Source organism: Aythya ferina (genome assembly GCF_964211825.1).
Source record: "Aythya ferina genome assembly, chromosome: Z".
NCBI lineage: Eukaryota > Metazoa > Chordata > Aves > Anseriformes > Anatidae > Aythya > Aythya ferina.
This window is the reverse complement of record NC_140299.1, coordinates 85615138-85633654: the sequence shown is the minus strand read 5'-3', so window position 1 is coordinate 85633654 and position 18517 is coordinate 85615138. Positions and strand designations below refer to the sequence as shown.

Here is an 18517-nt window from a genome sequence, read left to right as displayed (position 1 = left end):
GAGACATCCTGAAGTTTGGAGGTATGTCCTTAGGAGGAGGCTGCTTCCATGTCCTGCTGCTGTGCAGTGTTTCCCGCGGGAGCCGCTTGCTCTGTGCTCTGGCCTGATGGAGCAGCTCTCTGGCCACGCAGCAATCCCTCCGGTGGTGTCCCTGGGCTGCTGCAGCTGCGGAGGAGTGCTGGGCAGAGGGTCCCCCCGCCACCCACCCTCTTGCCCTGCTGCCCTGGCTGGTGCTGTGGCTGGTCTGGCAGAGGGGAGGGGTCCCTGTGGCCAGGGTGCTGTCCTTCAGGAGGATGCCCTCCCACAAGCCCGTCCTCCTCTGCACGCCGGCTGGCCACTTGCTGCTGTCTCTCAGGAGAGCCTTCCCCTTCCCCTCACTTTCCCCAGGGGATGCTGTACTGGTGCTGTGGAGAGCATCAGAAGCTCAGCTGCCTCAGACCATCAGCCTGGTGCTGCAGTGTTGCCAACAAATCCAGAAGAAGCATGGCAGTCGTGACACACACGTGGGTCAGAAGCTCCACCTGAAGATAGGTATGGGCGCTGCAGGGTCAGCTGTGCCACGTGCACAGCCCTGGCACTCTCCAGTGCTGCTGACTGCTTCTGCTCCCCGGTGTCAATGCTGCTTCTTCCTCTCTCCCCAGGGATCTCCGCAGGGCAAATGACCGTACTGGCTGCTGGAGACGGGTACCATCAGCAGTACTTCATCTGCAGCCAGGCCCTGGAGGAAGTTATGAACGCCCAAAACCTTGCGGTTAAAAGTGAAGTGATTGTCTCGCCCACCTGCTGGAAGCTGTGTGAGCAGGAAAAGATCCAGACCAGGCTTCTTGGTGGCAAACGGGTTCTGAAGGTAGGTGGACGGGTTGGCCTCTAGAGCCTCTCTGAAGACCTGCACCTGAGAGGGAAGGAGGCAGGTGCCAGAAGGCTGAGGCGCTGGACGTGGAGAGAGTTGTAGCTGTAAGGGTTGGTAGAGAGCTGAAGCAGTTGCCCTTCCACCTCAGGGGTAGCTCTGGGTAGTGCTTGCTTTGTGTGACTGGCCGAGGGAAGCACAGGAAGGGTGTGGGCCCCACCAGCAATGTCCCCCGTGGGTTGCGCAGCTGTCCTGGAGAGCTGGGGCATGCTTGGGTGATGCCTGCGTGGCTCTGGTCCTTCTGAGGAGGCACTTCTGTCCCAGCTGAAAATCCAGAGAGGTGGGCTTGCTGCACCAAGAGGTTCTGCCCTTCTCTGGAAAGTGAGAGTGGAGGGGCGGGCTGTGTCTCCCGGGGCTCCTTGGGGAGGCCAGTGGCAGTACTTTTGTTCTGCGTGTCTGCAGGTTCAGAGGATGGAGCACATGTCTGGGTCAGAATGCCAAGATGCTGCAGGCCAGTTTGAGCAACACGCGAAGATGCAGCGTTTGGAAAGGATAGGTGAGTCCCTGCTTCACCGTGTTCTGAGACTGGCTGGAAAAATGGGGCCTGCCTGCTTCAGAGTTCCAGGGAGGAACTCCCCCTGCCCTCTTCCACCTTTCAGTCAGCATTCGTGCCTTTGTCCCTCCTGTGCTTCAGCTGAGGCTGTCGCTGCCATCCCCTCCTTCCAGGGGATGGCTCTGGCCAAGCAGCTGCAGAGGGGAGCAGGAGGAAACGCCAAAGAATCTTTGCTCTGCTTTGCCCAGTGCCAGCCCCGTCTTTCAACCCCCTTGTAGTCCCGTCCTGCCAGTGAAGGCCTGCGTTTGCTTCCCTTAGGGCACCTAAGGCCAGCTTTTCTCGTGTCCAATGGTCCTAAAGTGGCAGCAGAGATGCAGAAGTACATACCAGCAGCTCCTCTCAGGAAGGTAAGGCCACTGCTGCTGGAGGCTGCATTTTGGGAGGGCAGAAGAAGGTGTGCATTGCATGGGTGGAGCTCTCGTGAAAACAGACAAATGGAAGAAAAAGCACCCTGGGGCGGGAACCCAGGGGACCTGATGCCAGGCTTACTGGTGCTGCACGTGCCAGGCAACTGCCCATTTTGTGCTGCTCCTCAAAGAGGCACGGGTGGCAGGAGGTGGACTTGCCTCTGTCTTTTCCATGACTCTTGCTCTGGACGTGCTGTGGGCACGAGGCGAGGACAAGGGGGCGAGTCTGCTCAAGTCCCTGGGACGTGCCAGAGGGTCGCCCCTCGCATCCGTACTTGCCACAAGATGCAGTGTTGCTGGAACATTCCCCTCTGTCGTTTGTGCTATGACTCTGCTATGACCTGCCTGCCGCAGGCTGGCCTGCGATTGGCACCGAGCAGGGGACTTACCCTTCCTCCAGTAGTACCTGGTATTGCCAACATGCCTGCTCTCCCTCGGTACGTGGCACGGGCCCAGAGGAACCGCCGGGAGAACAGGCTGGCAAAGCTGTCGTGCTCTTCACTTCCAGCTGGACGTGGATATGCCGCTGCACCTGTGGTCTGAGCTACGGCCAGTCACCAGCCTCTTTATCCAGCTGCAGTTTTCTGCAGAGGCCAGGTTACTGGATCTTCAGAGGGGCCTCCGTGATGCCAACAGGATGATTTCAACAATCATCAGTCCTCACAAGGGTGAAATCAACAAAAGCCTTCTGTTTGATAAGGTGAGCGTGGGGGAGCAATCCCACCCCCAGAGGGTGGCCTGTGTCTGTTTAGTGGAGAGGGACTGAGGAGCAGCTCTGCCTTGCTGGTGGGATCAGTCCTCTGTGGCTTTGTGTTGACCTGCAGCTCTACTGGTCTCCCTGGCGACTGCAATGGAACGGCATTAGCTGCTGGCCATAGGCACTGTAACCAGATGTGTTGCATCTGTCCTCTGCAGGGCTGTACATTCCTCTGTGTGTTCGGAATGTCTGGAGCAAAGCTGCGTGATGAGAGCACCCGTGCCTTGGACAGCGCTCTTCAGATCTTCAGCACGTGCTCCAGATCATTGAGGAAACTTGAGTGAGTGTGTGGCGGTGTTGCAGGGCATGCGTGCTGCCTGGGACAGCGCAAGGGGGCTGACCAGCAAGAGACGTGGCCTCCTGGCTTGGCCTCCTTTGTCCCTGGCAGGATTGAGGCAGCACCCTGAGAGGCAGCAGGTAGCCCCTGGGCTTAGCTCACGGCAGCCAGGCGCAGTCCCTCCAAGCACAGCCTGCCAGGAACAGGGCTCTGGCCTAATCTCAAAGTCGCTGGCATTGTAGGTGCTCTGTGGGTAGCACCTGCTTTCCTCCACTAGTGAGAGGGGCTGTGGCCTGCTGCAGGTCACAGCCATCGGGCCTCAGGGGAAGGGTCCAAGCCGTCTTGCGTGCACCCTCCCCACGTCCCTTGTGTGTGGTGCCCCGAGCTCTCCAAGTCCCCGAGGCACACACCGGCTGTGGGACAGCAGGTGTCCCTGGTTGGTGCCAAGGAGAGACGTGGGAAGTGGCAGAGCGGGGTGAGCAGGACTGCGCCTGGGGCACCACTGAATTTGCACTTCTCTCCCTGTGTGCCAGGGCAATGTCTATTGGGGTCACCAGCGGGACGATGTTCTACGGCCTCTGTGGCCATCCGGAGAGGGCTGAACATACAGGTACCGCACCTTAGTCTGAAGAGTGGGAGGCTGGCGTGGGTGTGCTTAAGCACACCTGTCACACACACATCAGTCATGAAGAGATGGGAAGGCTGGGGCAAGCACATATGCTACAGCCTGCCGAGAGCAGCCCAGATGTCACAGGTCTCGACCTGAGGTGGGAGAATGGGCTCAGAGACTTGCGGTTCCCGCTGGGTCAGCTTGCCCTGCTGCGGGGTTGACCTGTGCCTGAGGGTGTAGTCCCAAAGCTGGGAAAAACAAGGAAACCTTGAAGAATATAGAGAGTCCTGTAGCTTGTGTAGTATTTCTATAGCTTGTATAGTCTTTTAGGTGAGAGAATAAGGGAACAGAGAGACAGGTAGCCTTGAGCTAGCAGCAGCAAGGGAGATAAGGGACAAAAGGTGAAAACAAGGAGGAGAACAACAGCTCCAGACTAATCTGTAGTAACCTTTTGCTCATTAAGGGTCATAAACGTATTAAAAATCGTACCCATCAAAATGCTAACGTATGCTAATGTGGGATTTGATGTGTCCCCACTTCCCCAGCCCCCACTCTTTCTCTGTAATGTGCAAACTCAGGAGACATAAGTTAGGTGAGCTGTAATAGCCAATCAGAAGTACCCAAAGAGATAGCTTTCACAAGTTTGCTGTGTACAAGTAACGGTGATTCAAGTCAGAGGTGTGCTGGCTTTGCGGAAGATTGCCAAGCACCTGACTCTGCAGAGTTATATAATAAAATATTTAATTATAATATATATATATATTTATATAATGAATTAATTAAAAGATCTTTGCTGTGTGTGCTCATTGGTGCAGTGCACTAGGCATGCACCTATGGACAACAAGGGGAAGTAGCCCTTGGCCTTAAAGGGTGGGGCAAGGCTGCTTTCCTAACCATGTCAATGTGTTCTCTCTCCATGGCAGTGATTGGCCATAAGGTGAATTTGGGTGCCCGCTTGATGGTGCACTACCCCAGGCTGGTGTCCTGTGATGAAGACACCTACAAGGCCTCTCGCCTGCCCAGTTACCTCTTCAAGGAGTTGCCGAAGACAAAGTTGAAAGGTGTTACAGATCCCGGCGCTATCTATCAATATGTGGGGATCACCGACAAGTGGTGAGTGTCTTCTGAGCCATCTGGATGGGGCCACAAGGGGAAGCCAAGGGTGCAACCTTGACCAGTAAAGAGGAGCTGTGCAGCAAGAGACCAGCCTGGCCTCCCACAGACATCCCTTCCCTGTGGCCAAGAAGATCCAAAGGCCTGGCATGGGTCTGCTTTGTGCCTTTCTGCCCTTGTGTCTCCTGCTGCTAAGAGAGCTGCGAGTGACGCCAGTGGGGTGCAGAAGGTTGTCCTGGCTTTGGAGACGCACGCTAGCCATGCAGGCTTTGTCCAAGCGGCTTTCCGCTGGGCTCCCTCCCTGCCCTGTGTTTGCTCCACTATGTGCAAGGCTAAGGCAGAGGTCATTCTGATGCAAGGAGGAATTTTTTCCCAGCTCCTTCTGCGCAGGAAGCTTTGGGTCAGTCATGTCGCCTTGGGGAAAGGTGGGCCACTGGGCCACTCTTCCTCCTGTCTGCCTGCTCAGTTCTCAGCTGTTCCTCCGGGCCAGGGTTGGAGGACCTTTTGGATGTTAACGTTGCTGTCTCTTGAAAACTATCAAAAGACTTGAGCCAAAGGTGCCAGGTGCTTGGTGTCCTGAGCCACTAAGTGACACAGGTCCTCCTTTCCAAGAGGCTTCTTTTGCTTGTCCAGGGTGGCAGAGCAGTCTACTAGCCAAGAGCACACCCTGGCTTCTTTGCCGCATCTGGGCTTTCTTTGGTTTTGGCCTCTGGCGAGGGACTCCCAACACCTTCTGCTGTCCCGCCATGGCTGCTGGCCTTCTTCGTGCTTGAAGCTGTCCTGGCATGTCCACTCGAACGTTGGCCGGGGAGCATGCTCCGGACAGCATGCTGCTGGAAAGAAAAGCAGTTACCTGCGGCGGGTCTCCTCCCCTAACACAGCAGGCTCTATATTCCCTGGCTTCTGAACAACTAAGTGAAACTCATGTTTTGTCTTCTCCCGCTTCTAGCATCTTTGACATGGGTCTTACCAAGAAGAGGTCGGACTATGGCCCCTTGCTGGGTAGGTAGAGAAGTCCTCGCTCTTCAGAACCCCAGCTGCTTCCCTTTGCCCAAAGCAGTGCACCTTGCTGGAGGTTAACCCCGGTAGGCAGCTGAGCCCCACACAGCCGCTCGCTCCCTTCCTCCCTCCTCTAGCCTGCTGGCTGGTGGGGCAGCATGAGAAACTGCAGAGGCCTTGACACTGTGCCAGCACTGCTCGGCAAGAGTTCAGTGTGTTCTCGGCGTTCCTTTGGTGGCAAGTCCACCACATCACAGCACACTCCAAGCTCCTGTGAAGACAAGGAGCTGTATCGCAGCCAAAACCACAACAGGCCCGAAGACGCCACCTTAGCTACAGGGTGCTGGCAAGAGCTCTGGGGCTCAGGGTGCAGTGAGATGTTTGGCATGCCTTTTGGGCGCAGCTGCCTGCAGTGCCTCAAAGTGTGCCCTCCAGTCTTGGGCTGGATCAGTGTGGGGAGCTGCGTCCAGCTGGCTGAATCTCATTGCCTGTGGGAGGAGAAGCGGAGGGGAAAGAGCTCCTAGGAGCTGCGCCGTGTGGCCAGCAGGCAGGCGGCTCTGAGATGAGGGGCTTGGAAGGAGGCCTGGGTGTAGGCAGGCTTGCTGACGTGGTGGAGGGAAGCCGCCGTGCCAGCAAAAGGGAATGCTGCCCTGCTTTTCAGCATGCTGCAACAGCTTGTTTCCTGGTTGGTCTTCACAGGTCGGGAGGTGGAGATTGACCTCTTTGAACGCAGCTTGAAGGCCTATGAGACTTTGGGACAGCCGCGCATCCTGGCGTACGCAGGCATTCTGGGCTCTGGAAAGAGCCACTTACTTACTGAGCTGGCCTTTCTGGGCCAGGCCACTGGGCACAGGTAAGTGGGTTTTTTGAGACCCTTCCCATGCCCGTCCCCTGACGTTCGTGGAAGACTGCGATGCCTCTGCCCTGTGCCTGGCCCTCCGCCCACACCCCCGGGACTGTGTACCCTGCGTTCCTTTGCAGTAAGAACCAGGCAGCGTGAGTCTCTAACTCTCCTGTCTAGGCAGGCGTGGGCTACTGGGGGCCTTTTCTGCAGCTCAACTGCCTTTTGCTTTTGCACCGCAGGGTTGTCACCATGGAACTGACCAAGGCCAACATGAGGCAGCCCTTCTCTGCCGTCTGTATGCTGGTGGCCAGGGCCCTGGGACTGCAGGCGGGTGAAACGTGTGAGGACCGGCAGCGCACCCTGCAGGCCAAGCTCCAAGGGGCGATAGAAGAGAGCAGTTACTGCCTCCTCAACAACATTTTCCTCGTCAAGGTGAGAGCGAGAGGGAGGCCTCCTGAGGTAGTCTGGTGGTTGTTTGGGTGTTCTGCTGGGCTGGGAGTTGCAGTGCTCATAGCACCCCGTTCTGATTCCTGGGTCCAGGGAGGCTCCTTGTCTGTGGTGACTTCATGTCCTGTGCATGTGCCAGGTGTCTTGGTCAGCGCCCTGGAAAGGCCAGTGAAGAGAGGCTTGCGCTGACCTCATGCAAAAGCAGAGGCGCTTTGCTCTGCCGTCTAGCTTGGTGGATAGGCATGCCTGGTCCCAGGATGATGTTTCTTTCTGACTCTGCTTTCCTGTCCAGTTTGCCATCTCAGACGAGGTTTGCAAGATGCATGACCTTCAAAGGAAAAGGGAGTTGCAGAAGACTTGTAGGAAAGTGCTACGGAAGGTGAGCGTTCCTCCTTCTACCTGGGTCAGAGAAAGAAAACAACCCTGCCCGCTGCAGGCTCCACATCAGAATAGCCTGAGTGGGCAGCAGGACGATGTGCCAGGGTCACCGCCCTTCAGGGCCCAGGAGCCCCTCCTCCCAGAAGCCCCTCTCACACCCTCCCCATATGCCTCGTCGTAGCTTGCCTCCTGTTAAGTTGGAGGGTATGTGCCCTGGAGGAGGATTGACGCCTTCTGCATTCCTTTGCCCAAGCTCCCTTCTTCAGAAGGGCAAGTGATGTTCCAGGAGGCCTTAAAGTCTCGCAGAAATGAAAAGCCAGTAAGCTTCTGAAGAGGGAAGCGGCTGGGGAGAGACTTCTGAGTATTCTCCGTCTCCGGAGAGAGAGGCTGCATCTCCTCCCCTAGAGGATGCTTGAGAATCCGCCAGACTCCACACAGATCCATCTGCTTTTTTCAGACCCTTGGAGGAGAATTTGGCATATTTGTCATCGACAACGCCCACTTCATCGACCCTGCCTCCTGGACTGTCATGTGGCCCGTGCTCCAAAGCGTCACGCTCTTTATGGTGATGAGCTTAGCTCCTGGCCACGAGAGAACGGAGAGCTTTTTCAAAGCTGCAGCAGACAGCACAACGTCCCAGAGAATCAGCTGTCTTCATCTGGAAGAGCTGAAACCTGCAGCTGTGGTGCAGAAAGTCTGCCAGGACCTTGGAGTGGTCAGCGTCCCCAGGGATCTAGCAAGGTATGTTGCAGGCCACGGAGCTCTTCCGGAGGGGTTGGACCTATGCTGCCACGGAAGGAAGTCGCCCCGCAGGAAAGGAAGCACGGGGCCTTCTGGCAGCATCCTTGACTCCAGCAAGGACCTGGGTTTCTCCTTAAGACTCACCACAGCAGGTGTGAGCTAAAAATAGGCAGCTCCCAGGATGCAGCACGTGGGCAGTGACAGCCCTTTGCTGTTGCAGAGGAGGGAGGGCAAGGCAGGGAGGAAAGAGAGAGAAGAGGAGAGAGGAGGAGAGCAGAGGGAGATGGGTACCCAAGCCTCAGCGTGGCTGAGGTGTGAAAAAGGCTTTGACCAATGTAGCCAGGCTGCAGTAGGGATTCCCAGGAGCAGGGGTCCAGCCAGCTGCCAGAGCAGATCTGGGCTCCTGAGGACAGGGAAGATCAGGCTTGCTGTGTTGTGCTTTGGACATTGCCCACGACCATTTCCCCATGGACTCCAGCAAACAGTGTAGGGTCAGGGGTCCCAAACGCCCAAGCCAGTGGGAGGACCGCCCCCTTCTGAAGTGAGACGTAGCTGTGACAAAGAGGCTGGTTACCCTGTGAGGCCTGAGTGACTCGCCACCTGCCCATCAGAACTGTGTTGCACCATACTTCCCTGGTGTTGGTCACTGCTGGGTCTGCTCCTGCCCAGGTTCCTGATCCAAAGAAGCTCTGGCATCCCATATTACTGTGAGGAACTGCTGCGCTGCCTGCGTCGCAACAACATGCTCTTGTTCAGCACTGGGAGGCAGGACAAAATAGTAGAGGACAACTGGGAGGGCTTGATCGGTAAGCACTCTTGTTGCGGACTGGCTAGATGCTGTTGCACGTCACCCCCCCCCACACACACACACACACGACTGTGTCCTGTGGCTTTCCAGTGAGTCTGGGCAGAGTCCGATCTGGCAGCAGGACAGAACTTGATCTAGCTGAGGTGTGGGCTCCTGCACACCTTGCTGTCACCTTGGCAAGCCACCAGCTCCCTCGAGAAGAAAGCCCTTCTGCAGGAGAGGGTCAGACCTGGGAAAGTGTAACCCAAAACCAGAAATGCCCGCAAAGGCGCTGGGAACTGAGGAGCTTGGCAGTAACGCAAGAGCAGTAATGGCAAGAGCAACGCCAAGCAGAGTGCTGTTGCCCTGGGGACAGCCTGCATGGGCTTTGCCTTTTGGATTATCACTGGCAATTTCCCTGGCTGTGGGAGGGAGCGCTGTCAAAGGTAGCAACCGCTGCGTTCTGTTGCGGGATATTCGTTCAGTACAGCTGGGCAGCTGGTCCAAAGGCAGAAAAAGAGTTGCAAGGGCAATGCAGACAAAACCATTGCAGTGGAAACCGGTTTGCCCTGCTCACTGACCGCATTCGGTGCAGGCCATGAAGCGCACCCAACCGTGACAGGTTGGACTTGCCCCACCTTGTTCATGCTCTCTCTCTCTCTCTTCCCAGCTTCTGCAGTCGAGGCTTCACCCATTGTCTCAGCCACCTCAAGCTCCAGTGCTGGGAATAACAGTGGCAGGGTCTGCACCGTCAGAGCAGATGTCAGCCTGGAGACCACCGTGCTGCCGGCTGCCTTGAAAGGTGAGGGGCTGAGTTCGCGGCTGTGCTGGGGTCCTTTCCTGGGGTGCATGTGAGAGAGGGGCTGGGCAATCAGCATGCTGCAGAAGCACCCTCTCAGCCTGGGGGGCCCTGCCAGGAAGGCGACTCTGGTCTGAGCAGACAGAGCTCTGTGCTTAAGGACACAGATGTCCCCCTCCGGGCTGTGGGCCGGCTGTGAGGCCCACAGCAGTTGTGGGGAGCTCCAAGTCCAGCTCTGAGGTGGTGAAAGCGCTCTCTGTGTGCGCTGCTGGGCATCAGCCTAGTTCAGCTCCGGTAGGTCGCATCACGGGTCGCATGTACCCGCAGGATTGTGCCCTCCCCATCCGTGGTGGAGGAGCTCTTATCCCTGGGCCTTGTGGCCTGTGGTTGCAAGAGGAGTGGAGCCATCTTGAAGACATTCCCCTGGGCTCCAATTGCCCACCAGGTGCCATCCTGAGGAAGAGAGGCCAAAGTCTACCCTATTTCCTGTGGTGGAACTGTCCAGCCTCTCCAAGCTCAGGCTCCGGGACACAAAAGAGAGAGACGATTTGCTTCTTCTTGACAGAGATTGCACTGGCTGAGCTGGACCGGATCACGCTGCAGAAGCAGATGGTTTTGAAGTTTGCAGCCATCATAGGGCCAGTGTTTACCACCCAGCTGCTGGCTCACATCCTTCCCAGTTGCACCAGGCAGCAGATGAATGATTTGTTGGACATGCTGGTGAGCGACAACATCCTTAAGTGGCTGAAGGACACAGGGGTGCCCAGAGACATCCAAGATGCTCGAGAGGGGCCGGCCACCTCTCAGCAGGCAGGGAGCGGTAAGTGGTGGCAGTAACATAGACCCAGGAGCGCTGTAGCTGAAGGAGGCCTTCCCCCACCAGCTTTGTGCAGAGGGAAATTCCCAGCGGCTGTTGGGAATGTCTCTACCACTCTGGCTGAGGCCACCATCCATTGCCTTGCAGGGGTGGAGAGGCCGTCTACAAGCAAGGAGACCACGGAGCAGCAGGCTGGCGTTCTGGCCTTCTGTGCCCCGCTGCTGCGGGAGGCAGCCTACGAGCTGTGGCCCAAGAGACAGAGGGCCAGCACGCAGCGCAAGTGTGCTGCCTTCCTGGAGAAGCACGCACACAAATGCCGGAGCTGCCACGGAGGGGACTTTGTGGCCTTCCACCGCTTCGCCGTCCCCAGTCCCCAGGATGGGGAAAACTGCCAGGGCTCTGCTGACGAGGATGACTGGCACAGCTGGGAGGCCTTGGTGCTCGCTGGAGAACACCTGAAGAAGGACAGGACTCACACCCCTGAAGGTAGGCTGTGTGCCGTGCAGCGGAGCCCCCTCCCCCTGGAAGTCCAGGCCCATGCAGGCTGGGGCCCACCGGGTCCCCAACACCAGGGATAAGCCAGGGGACAAGGACGATCACCGCAGCTCTTGTGCCCTGGGTCTGCTCGACAGGACCCTTGCAAGCCTGCAGCTCTTAGCCCGGGCTACGTGGGGAGTCCCTTGACACGCTCTCTTCTTCCCAGGTAGTGCAAATGCCCTGCAGCCACAGCAGGCTTTCTCGGAGGAGGAGTTCAGGTGAGGAGACAAGGTTCTGATGATTGTGGAAACGAGCGAGCTCCAGAGGAGACAGATGGAGCTCTGCCATTTGGCTGCTGGCTGGGACTCCAGCTTTGGGAGGAGGAGGCTGGCTGTGGGGTGGGAGCTGGGATGAGACAGCAGGAAATAGGGGTTTGTTGCTACCCGTAGGGAGAGCAGGGTCATCTCAGGTGATGCTCATCTGCTCTTTGCTCTCTTCTTTTCCTGGCAACCTGCCTCTGACCAGAGCATCAGAGCGGTTTCCACCAGAGGGCAAATGGACAAGTGTGCAGCCCAGCAGGACCAAAGAGAAGGACGGTGGCGAGTGTTCCTGCAAATGCGAAGCCGTCATTGAATCAGTGCTTATGCCTTTGGCTCGCCACTATGTGGCAACAGGCAATGCTTCCCAAGCCTTCTACTACCTGCTGGAGTGTGCGGCTGCCTACCTGCACGTCTCCAACAGCTACATGGTGAGTGACCCTGCTTGCCAGCACGCATTGCACCTGGAGTCCACTGCAACAGGACACGCCCGCTGAGGGGCCTCCCAAAAGAAACAGTGGGGGCAGAGCCGGACTGTTTCCTGCGCTTTGCCTCTCCCACAGCAAGAGACGCGGGGCACTGAAGCAGGCCCGTCAGCACAAGCTGCAGTACCTGGGAGGCAGTCTGAAGGCTCCCTTGGTGCCTGAGCTCTGAGCCCACGGGGCACTGTGCTAGGGCAGGGATCACATGGGGAGATGCGGGCCCTCCTAAGGCAGGTGCCACAGGAGGCAAGAGGGAAGGGTGGAGCTAGCTGGGGGCTCTGCACCGATGCTCACCTGCTGCCTGTGTGCTTGCTCAAAGGCCCTTATGAAGCTCAACGAAGCGGAGGTCCTGAGGAACTCCATGGGGAAGACAGCAACTGTGTTAGACTGCTTTGAGGAGGCGACCTTCTTCAGCCTCAAAGCGGAGGTAAAGCGGCAGGGTGACGCCCTTCTTGCAGGGGGTGTCCCTGCTATGGCCAGCCCCTTATACATTTCTGCAGCCTCTGCAGGAGGAGAGGCTTGGGAAAGCGGTCCATGTCTGCATGGCTTCCTCTTCCTGTGCAGGTCTGCTGTAATCTAGGACGCGTGGGGCTGGCCAAGAAAACGACCAGGCAGGCGCTGAGCCTTCTGAAAAAGCGATTCCCTCAGACACGCGCCGGAGCCTTTGTCAAGTCTCTGTGGGAAAGGTTTCAGGGTGCTCTTTGTGCCACAAACAGAAGAACACCCTCTCTTCCGCTAGAGGCTCGGTAAGCAGCAGAAGGGAGAGCGTGGGAAAGGAAGAGTATTCTGGTGCCAGGCATTCAGGCCCAGGCCTGCCTGGACTTCAGGCCACGCCTAAGCTGTGCCATAGCTCATTAGCAGGACCGAGGCATTAAGGCACGACACGTGGGTCAAACAGGGGCCAGTGCAGCCTCACGCTGCCCCCCTGTGCAGTCCCTGGGCCTTTGCGTAGAAAGCAGCTTGTGCCGAGGGATGCACCTGCTGGCACGTTTCGGATGAGGCTGGGGTGGCTGGGAACAGAGAAGAGATGTGAACAGGGAGGACGGGCTTAACAGGGGAAGGAAGGCAGTGACCTCAAGGGATGGGATGGGGTTGGGTTAAGGTTGGGGGGGGGGAGGGTGTGATGAGGAGAAGGCTCAGAGTTGCGATAGTCCTTCTCCTGCTGGTGCCTGGCATCACTTCCCCCCCCCCCCCGTGCTGTAGTGCCAGCACACCCTCTGTAGCGGTTGGCTGCCCCTGGCAGCACTTCTTCATTTGCCCACTTCCGTGCCGGCAGCCCTTCCAGCACCAGCTCCCTTCCTCTGAGGAGGTGTACGTGTCTCAGCTGCCACCCCACTTTCCCCTGCCCAGTCTGGTTTGGTGCTCTACAGCCGCGCCTCTGGGCTCAGCAGTTTCTCTTGTGTGTCAGGAGGAAGAAGCTAGCCTGGATGCTTCAGCAGACCCGCTGCCTCTCCTTACTGGGGCACCTCTACAGCCTGGAGGGCACATCAGCAGGACGGAGGTTCTCCCGCCTGGCAGCTCGCATGAAAGCCAACGTGGACAGGAGAATGGACTCCTCTCAGGAAGAAGACTCCCACCCCGACAACTGACTTTCCATCCCTGCTTTTCTCAGTGTGTCTTAGTAAAACATCTGTTCTCTTATGGTGGTGGTTGTCAGGCCTTGCCAGGGAAGGTTCAGGTTGGAAATAAGAAGCAAGTTCTTCTCAGAAAAGGAGAGCTTGCTCCCCCAGCAAGAGACGCGGGGCACTGAAGCAGGCCCGTCAGCACAAGCTGCCTTACCAGGGAGGCGGTCTGAAGGCTCCCTCGGAACCTGTGTGGGCACCTGGAGAGAGACAGCATGGGCAGTTTGGGACGGTGGAAGCTGCCATAGTGCAGAGCGAGCAGAGGAGGGGAGGGCCACGGTGGGGGGGCGTTCCAGAGTCCCCGCAGGGTCAGGTGGGCTGCTCCGTCCCGAGGCGTGCTGGGAGCTGTAGTTCTGCGGTGCCAGGCGGCCACATGGGCTCCGCGGTGCTGGCCCAGGTCCTTGCTGCGCTTGATCGTTGGGCTGCTCCTCGTTGTGAAACATGGGATTAGAAATTAGAGAGCGATGGATTAAGAATGAATATGTAGGCAACACTCCTTGCTTCATATGTGCTACTGAGATGGGGAAGATGCTAAAACTTCTCCGAATTAATATTTACAGAATCGCAGAATTTCTAGGTTGGAAGAGACCTCAAGATCATCGAGTCCAACCTCTGAGCTAACACTAACAGTCCTCCGCTAAATCATATCCCCAAGCTCTAAGCTAGATTCCCTTTTTGAGTGGGTTTGTGAAAATTCTGCCAAAGAAGGTCAAGGACTATCAAGAGGTTTCTGTTGTGAGCACTATTTTATGGGAGCCTAGGTGGGGTGGGTATTGGAAGAGGGTGTTGACTAGGGCACTGCCTAGGGTTAGGATTAAGGTTTTGAGAGAGAAAGGTCAAACTCTCTCTAGGACTAAGGTTGTGAAAGGGCTGCCAAAGGAAGTTGAGGGCTACCAAATGCTTCAGATGGGAACACTTTTTCATGGGAGCTCTTGCTAGGACAAATGTTTGACCTGGGAGCTGTCTTAGCCCTGTCCTTATGTTTGGAAAGAAAGGAAGCACAGACTCCCCTTGTGACTGAAGTTGTGAGAGTGCTGCCAAAGCAAGTGGAGGGCTACCAAAAGATTCTGTTGCGAGCAATTTTTCTTGGGAGCACTAGGTGAAATGTTTCTTGGATCTAGGCAATGTCTAGGGCTAGGGTTAGGGTTTAGAGAGAGACAGAGAAAGTCCAGACTCCCATTGTGAGCAATTTCATTAAAAGGCTGCCAAAGGAAATCAAGGGCTACTAAATAAATTGCTTCCACTGCAAGCAGCATTTCATGGAAGTGCTGTGTGTGGTGTGTGTTGGACGTGGGCACTGTCTAGAGTTAGGCTTAGGGTTTGGAGAGAGAGAAAACACAGACTCCCATTGTTAGTGTGACTGTGAAGGGACTTTCAAAGGATGTGCCTTTGGGGTTGGGGACACAGCAGCACACATCTTGTGGTTGTGAGCTGAGTGCAGACCAGAGCCAGTCCCACTATGATATGCCAGCAGGGCTCTTGGAGCCTTGGGGCACGTGGGGCCCTGCTGTATGGGCAGCACTTTGGAATCAGTCAAAGTCCACAAATTGTTTTGTTTCACAGAAAGTTCAGAGTTAGGGTTAGGATTTGGAGACAGAGAGAGTACAGACTTCCGTTGTGAGTGAGTGTGTGAAAAGGCTGCTGTGAGAAACTAAGTTGTGTTTTTGCAGTAGAGAACTAGTTTTCTGTATTCAAAGGTAGTTGTGGAGTCATAACAAGGAGAAATGCAAAGTAGGTAAGTGGACAGTAGAAGGCCCCTCACTGTTCCAGAACAAGGTAGAAGCTTGAGAAAAATAGGATGAGCAGTGTGAGAATAGTAAAACAAAGATCACAAATTCTCAAAACATAAGAAAGGAGAAATTAAAGGGTTGGAAAAAAAAAAAAAAAAAAAAAAAAGAAAGAAAGGAAAATCGTACATATATGCTATAGAGGAGTGTTGAATAGCTTGTGAACCTGTAGTACTCAGTCAATGAGGAAACAGGGGAGGTGATCAGGCGTCGGGTAATAGGGAATAAAAGGTTATGATTTGTTTACTAAAATGCACTCTTAATTGACAGGACTTCCGCCATTCCAATCACAAATAAAATAGCTTTGCAGAAGATCCTGTCTGAAGAAAATTAATTGAGATTTTTCTCACACTGCCAAGGGAAGTAGAGATATACCATGAGATATAAAATGGCTTCTGTTGTAAATAACTTTTTGTGGGAGACCTAGGTGGAGTGGGAGTAGGATCTGTGTCACATTAAAAGGTGCCTATCAAAGTCAAACACTTGCCTGTTTAAGAGCCCTGCCAGCAACTTTCACTGAGACAGTTTCACAAAGTTGAAAACTTCTAATAAGGTGACAGATGGGACTGGACTAGATGATCTTAGAGGTGTTTTCCAACCTGGATGATTCTATGATTCTATTTTCTATATGAGATTTGGAATTGTTTTTGATAAACACCCTTTCTGCAATAGCGCTCATATCTGATAACAGTGCTAGCAAAATGCTATCTCAGGTATTCCTCTCCAAAAGATGAAGGTGCAGAGCTTACCAACAAGGCATCCCTGTCTTGGTGGAGACGAAGGAGCCCAGCCTTTCACCTACCTCTTCCAGCTTTCCAATCTCTTCTTTCTCCCCCCAGCTCTTTTATGGCATTCCTCTCACTTTATCAACTAATGCTAACACCAACGCTTTTTCCTAACACTAAAACCATTTCCTTTATATCCTTACATTATCTGTTCCCTTCCCTGGAGTGATGTCTAGCATGATTTGTGTGGAGAGTCAAATAGTAAAGATATGTATGTTTAGCATGTATTTCATTAAGATTCATTTTACAAATAATCAAATGAAAGGTTTCACTCCAGGCACCATGGCCTTCAAGATTCTCTTCTGCTGCCAGATAAGGACCATCCTCATATGGCAAGACACCGTCCCTCAGTAGCCTCTCATACCAAGCCTACAGACCTCCATCCACAACATCTGTATAAGAGAGAAGTGGAAGCAGGCTGCTCAACTCCCACCTTGCCCAAGGCCAGTGCTTATCAGAGACACTAGCAAGTCTGACTATTCTCTGCATCTACCTCCCGCGATTCCTCTCTCCCACTCCTTTACCCAAACCATTCACCTGCCCCAAGGATAATTCTCCCACACTGAGGACTGGGCATCACCTGTAATACCCAAACGGGAAATACTTAAAACTGCCACACCAGTCCCTCAAATAAATAACCTCTGTTTCAACATGGTGGTCATCACTTAACTTGCTCAGGTAGGCTCTGGTGCTGACATTCCACTTCATGCCCTGCTTTGCATCTTCACAGAATCACACAGAATCACAGAATTTCTAGGTTGGAAGAGACTTCAAGATCATCGAGTCCAACCTCTGACCTAACACTAACAGTTCCCACTAAACCATATCCCTAAGCTCTACATCTAAACGTCTTTTCAAGACTTCCAGGGATGGTGACTCCACCACTTCCCTGGGCAGCCTGTTCCAATGTCTAGCAACCCTTTCAGTAAAGAAGTTCTTCCTAAGATCCAACCTAAAACTCCCCTGGCGCAACTTTAGCCCATTCCCCCTCGTCCTGTCACCAGGCACGTGGGAGAACAGACCAACCCCCACCTTGCTACAGCCTCCTTTGAGGTACCTGTAGAGAGCTTCCAAACAAGCAAAAACTATTTTCATGTAGTCACCAACTGTAGTGCCTTCTCTCCAACACTATACACTAGATCACCTTTACAGAGAACTCCACTGCATCCATTACCCTGTAGCACATGCCTCATCCCTCCACATCTGCAAAAACAATATAAAAAATCACCTGGACGCTGATCAATAGCTCAACTATTCTAGAGCTATTCTTGAATGAATAGCTCACTGGAAAAAGAGATGCAAACCTCCCTGGGCTGAAAAGTTATCCATATACCACTCATGAGTTTCAGCCTCATCAAAATTATGACTTTCTCAGGCTTTCTCAAAAACAAAACAAAACAACAACAAAACCAAGCTAAACCAAACCAAACCAACCAATAAACCATCCAACCAAAACCAAAAGCCAAAATATAAAATTAATCAGATAACTAGATTTATAAACATTTATAAAATTTATAATCCTTTGGGTCTGGTACTAGCTTGGTATACTGCTAATTACATCATTAGCTATATCCTATTTCATAGACCTCTGTTCCTTCTCCCCTGCCAGGAAGACTGTTTTCTAAAGTGCAGTGAGTAGGATTCTGATATATAAAAAATGAATATGCTATAAATGAAGTGCAAAGGGATGATGAAAGCTAAGTAATGTGAAAAGCAGACCAATTAGCCTGAAAAGAATTTGAAATCACTAGCAGTGAAAATCAGGGCAACAATTTTAACATAAGTGGCTGCATACTCTTTGCTTTTAACCTAGAGAAATGCTCTGAATTCTAATTAACTGGAGAAAAGCAATCCTGTAGTCATGCACCTTCATGAACATCATATTGAGTATGGAAATGAAACTGAGGTGAATATTGTAAAAGTTCACATGAAATGTGTTCATTAGTCCATAAATCACCCACCTTGACAAATATAGAAGAAGCATGAGATGTAATTTAATATTGTCTTAGGTCTCAAGAGAAATAAGTTACATGACTACTGAGTGACATATTAACTGTTAACATGAAATACGAAATGAAGGGACCATAATTTGATGGCCTGTTATATTCACAGAGAGGTAGATATTAGTGCTATGGACTTCAGGGTGCTTGTAACATCATATGTAAGCCCACAATGACTACCTGTGTGACGGTTTGGAGGGTAAGAGCCATGCTGCCAGGCTGTTGTATATGGGGCCCTGAGGTTGCTTGCGGAGGGCAGAGGCAGCCTTGCTGCACCAGCTGCTCCTGCCTCCTTGGAAAGGCTGTGGAGCTCACTGTGGCCTGGGGGGACAGTGGGAGCCGTGGGGCTCCCGTGGCAAGGGAGGAGCGCAGCAGGTCTCTTCTGCTGCCCACTGTGATGAGGGAGGCCCCAGTGGACTGCAGGCTGGCAGACGTGCCTCCAGGCAACAGGAAGGGCTGGAAGGACTTTGCAGGGAATTACAGGCCCGTCAGCCTGATGTCAGTATCAGGGCAGGTTACAGAGCTGTGTTTGGGATTTAGTATGAGACTAACGTTGGTATCACCCTGATGTTTTAATTGTTGCAGAGCAGTTCTTACACTAAGCCAAGGAC

The 18517-nt window shown here is 54.0% G+C and overlaps 2 protein-coding genes across 3 annotated transcripts; both read left to right on the top strand.

Moving 5' to 3' along the window:
- Positions 1 to 700: 700 nt before the first annotated feature.
- Positions 701 to 6806, top strand: LOC311427359 (adenylate cyclase type 10-like; the record flags this gene model as incomplete). Its single annotated transcript, XM_084504670.1, has 10 exons — positions 701 to 847; positions 1310 to 1403; positions 1719 to 1807; positions 2376 to 2567; positions 2783 to 2904; positions 3435 to 3511; positions 4435 to 4624; positions 5574 to 5626; positions 6323 to 6476; positions 6707 to 6806. Coding segments are annotated over exons 1-10 (1188 nt in total), but the record flags the coding sequence as incomplete, so codon positions are not given.
- A 704-nt stretch (positions 6807 to 7510) lies between these two features.
- LOC311427527 (adenylate cyclase type 10-like) lies at positions 7511 to 13355 on the top strand. Of its 2 annotated transcripts, XM_084504976.1 has the most exons (10): positions 7511 to 8033; positions 8703 to 8839; positions 9491 to 9622; positions 10185 to 10439; positions 10584 to 10922; positions 11140 to 11191; positions 11439 to 11661; positions 12032 to 12139; positions 12277 to 12458; positions 13121 to 13355. In XM_084504976.1, the coding sequence occupies exons 1-10, from the start codon at positions 7822 to 7824 to the stop codon at positions 13299 to 13301; spliced, it is 1821 nt and encodes a 606-aa protein (XP_084361102.1). In that variant the 5' UTR covers positions 7511 to 7821; the 3' UTR covers positions 13302 to 13355. The 2 variants fall into 2 exon arrangements, with proteins under 2 accessions (XP_084361102.1, XP_084361103.1); XM_084504977.1 differs by lacking the exon at positions 10185 to 10439.
- Positions 13356 to 18517: the final 5162 nt, after the last annotated feature.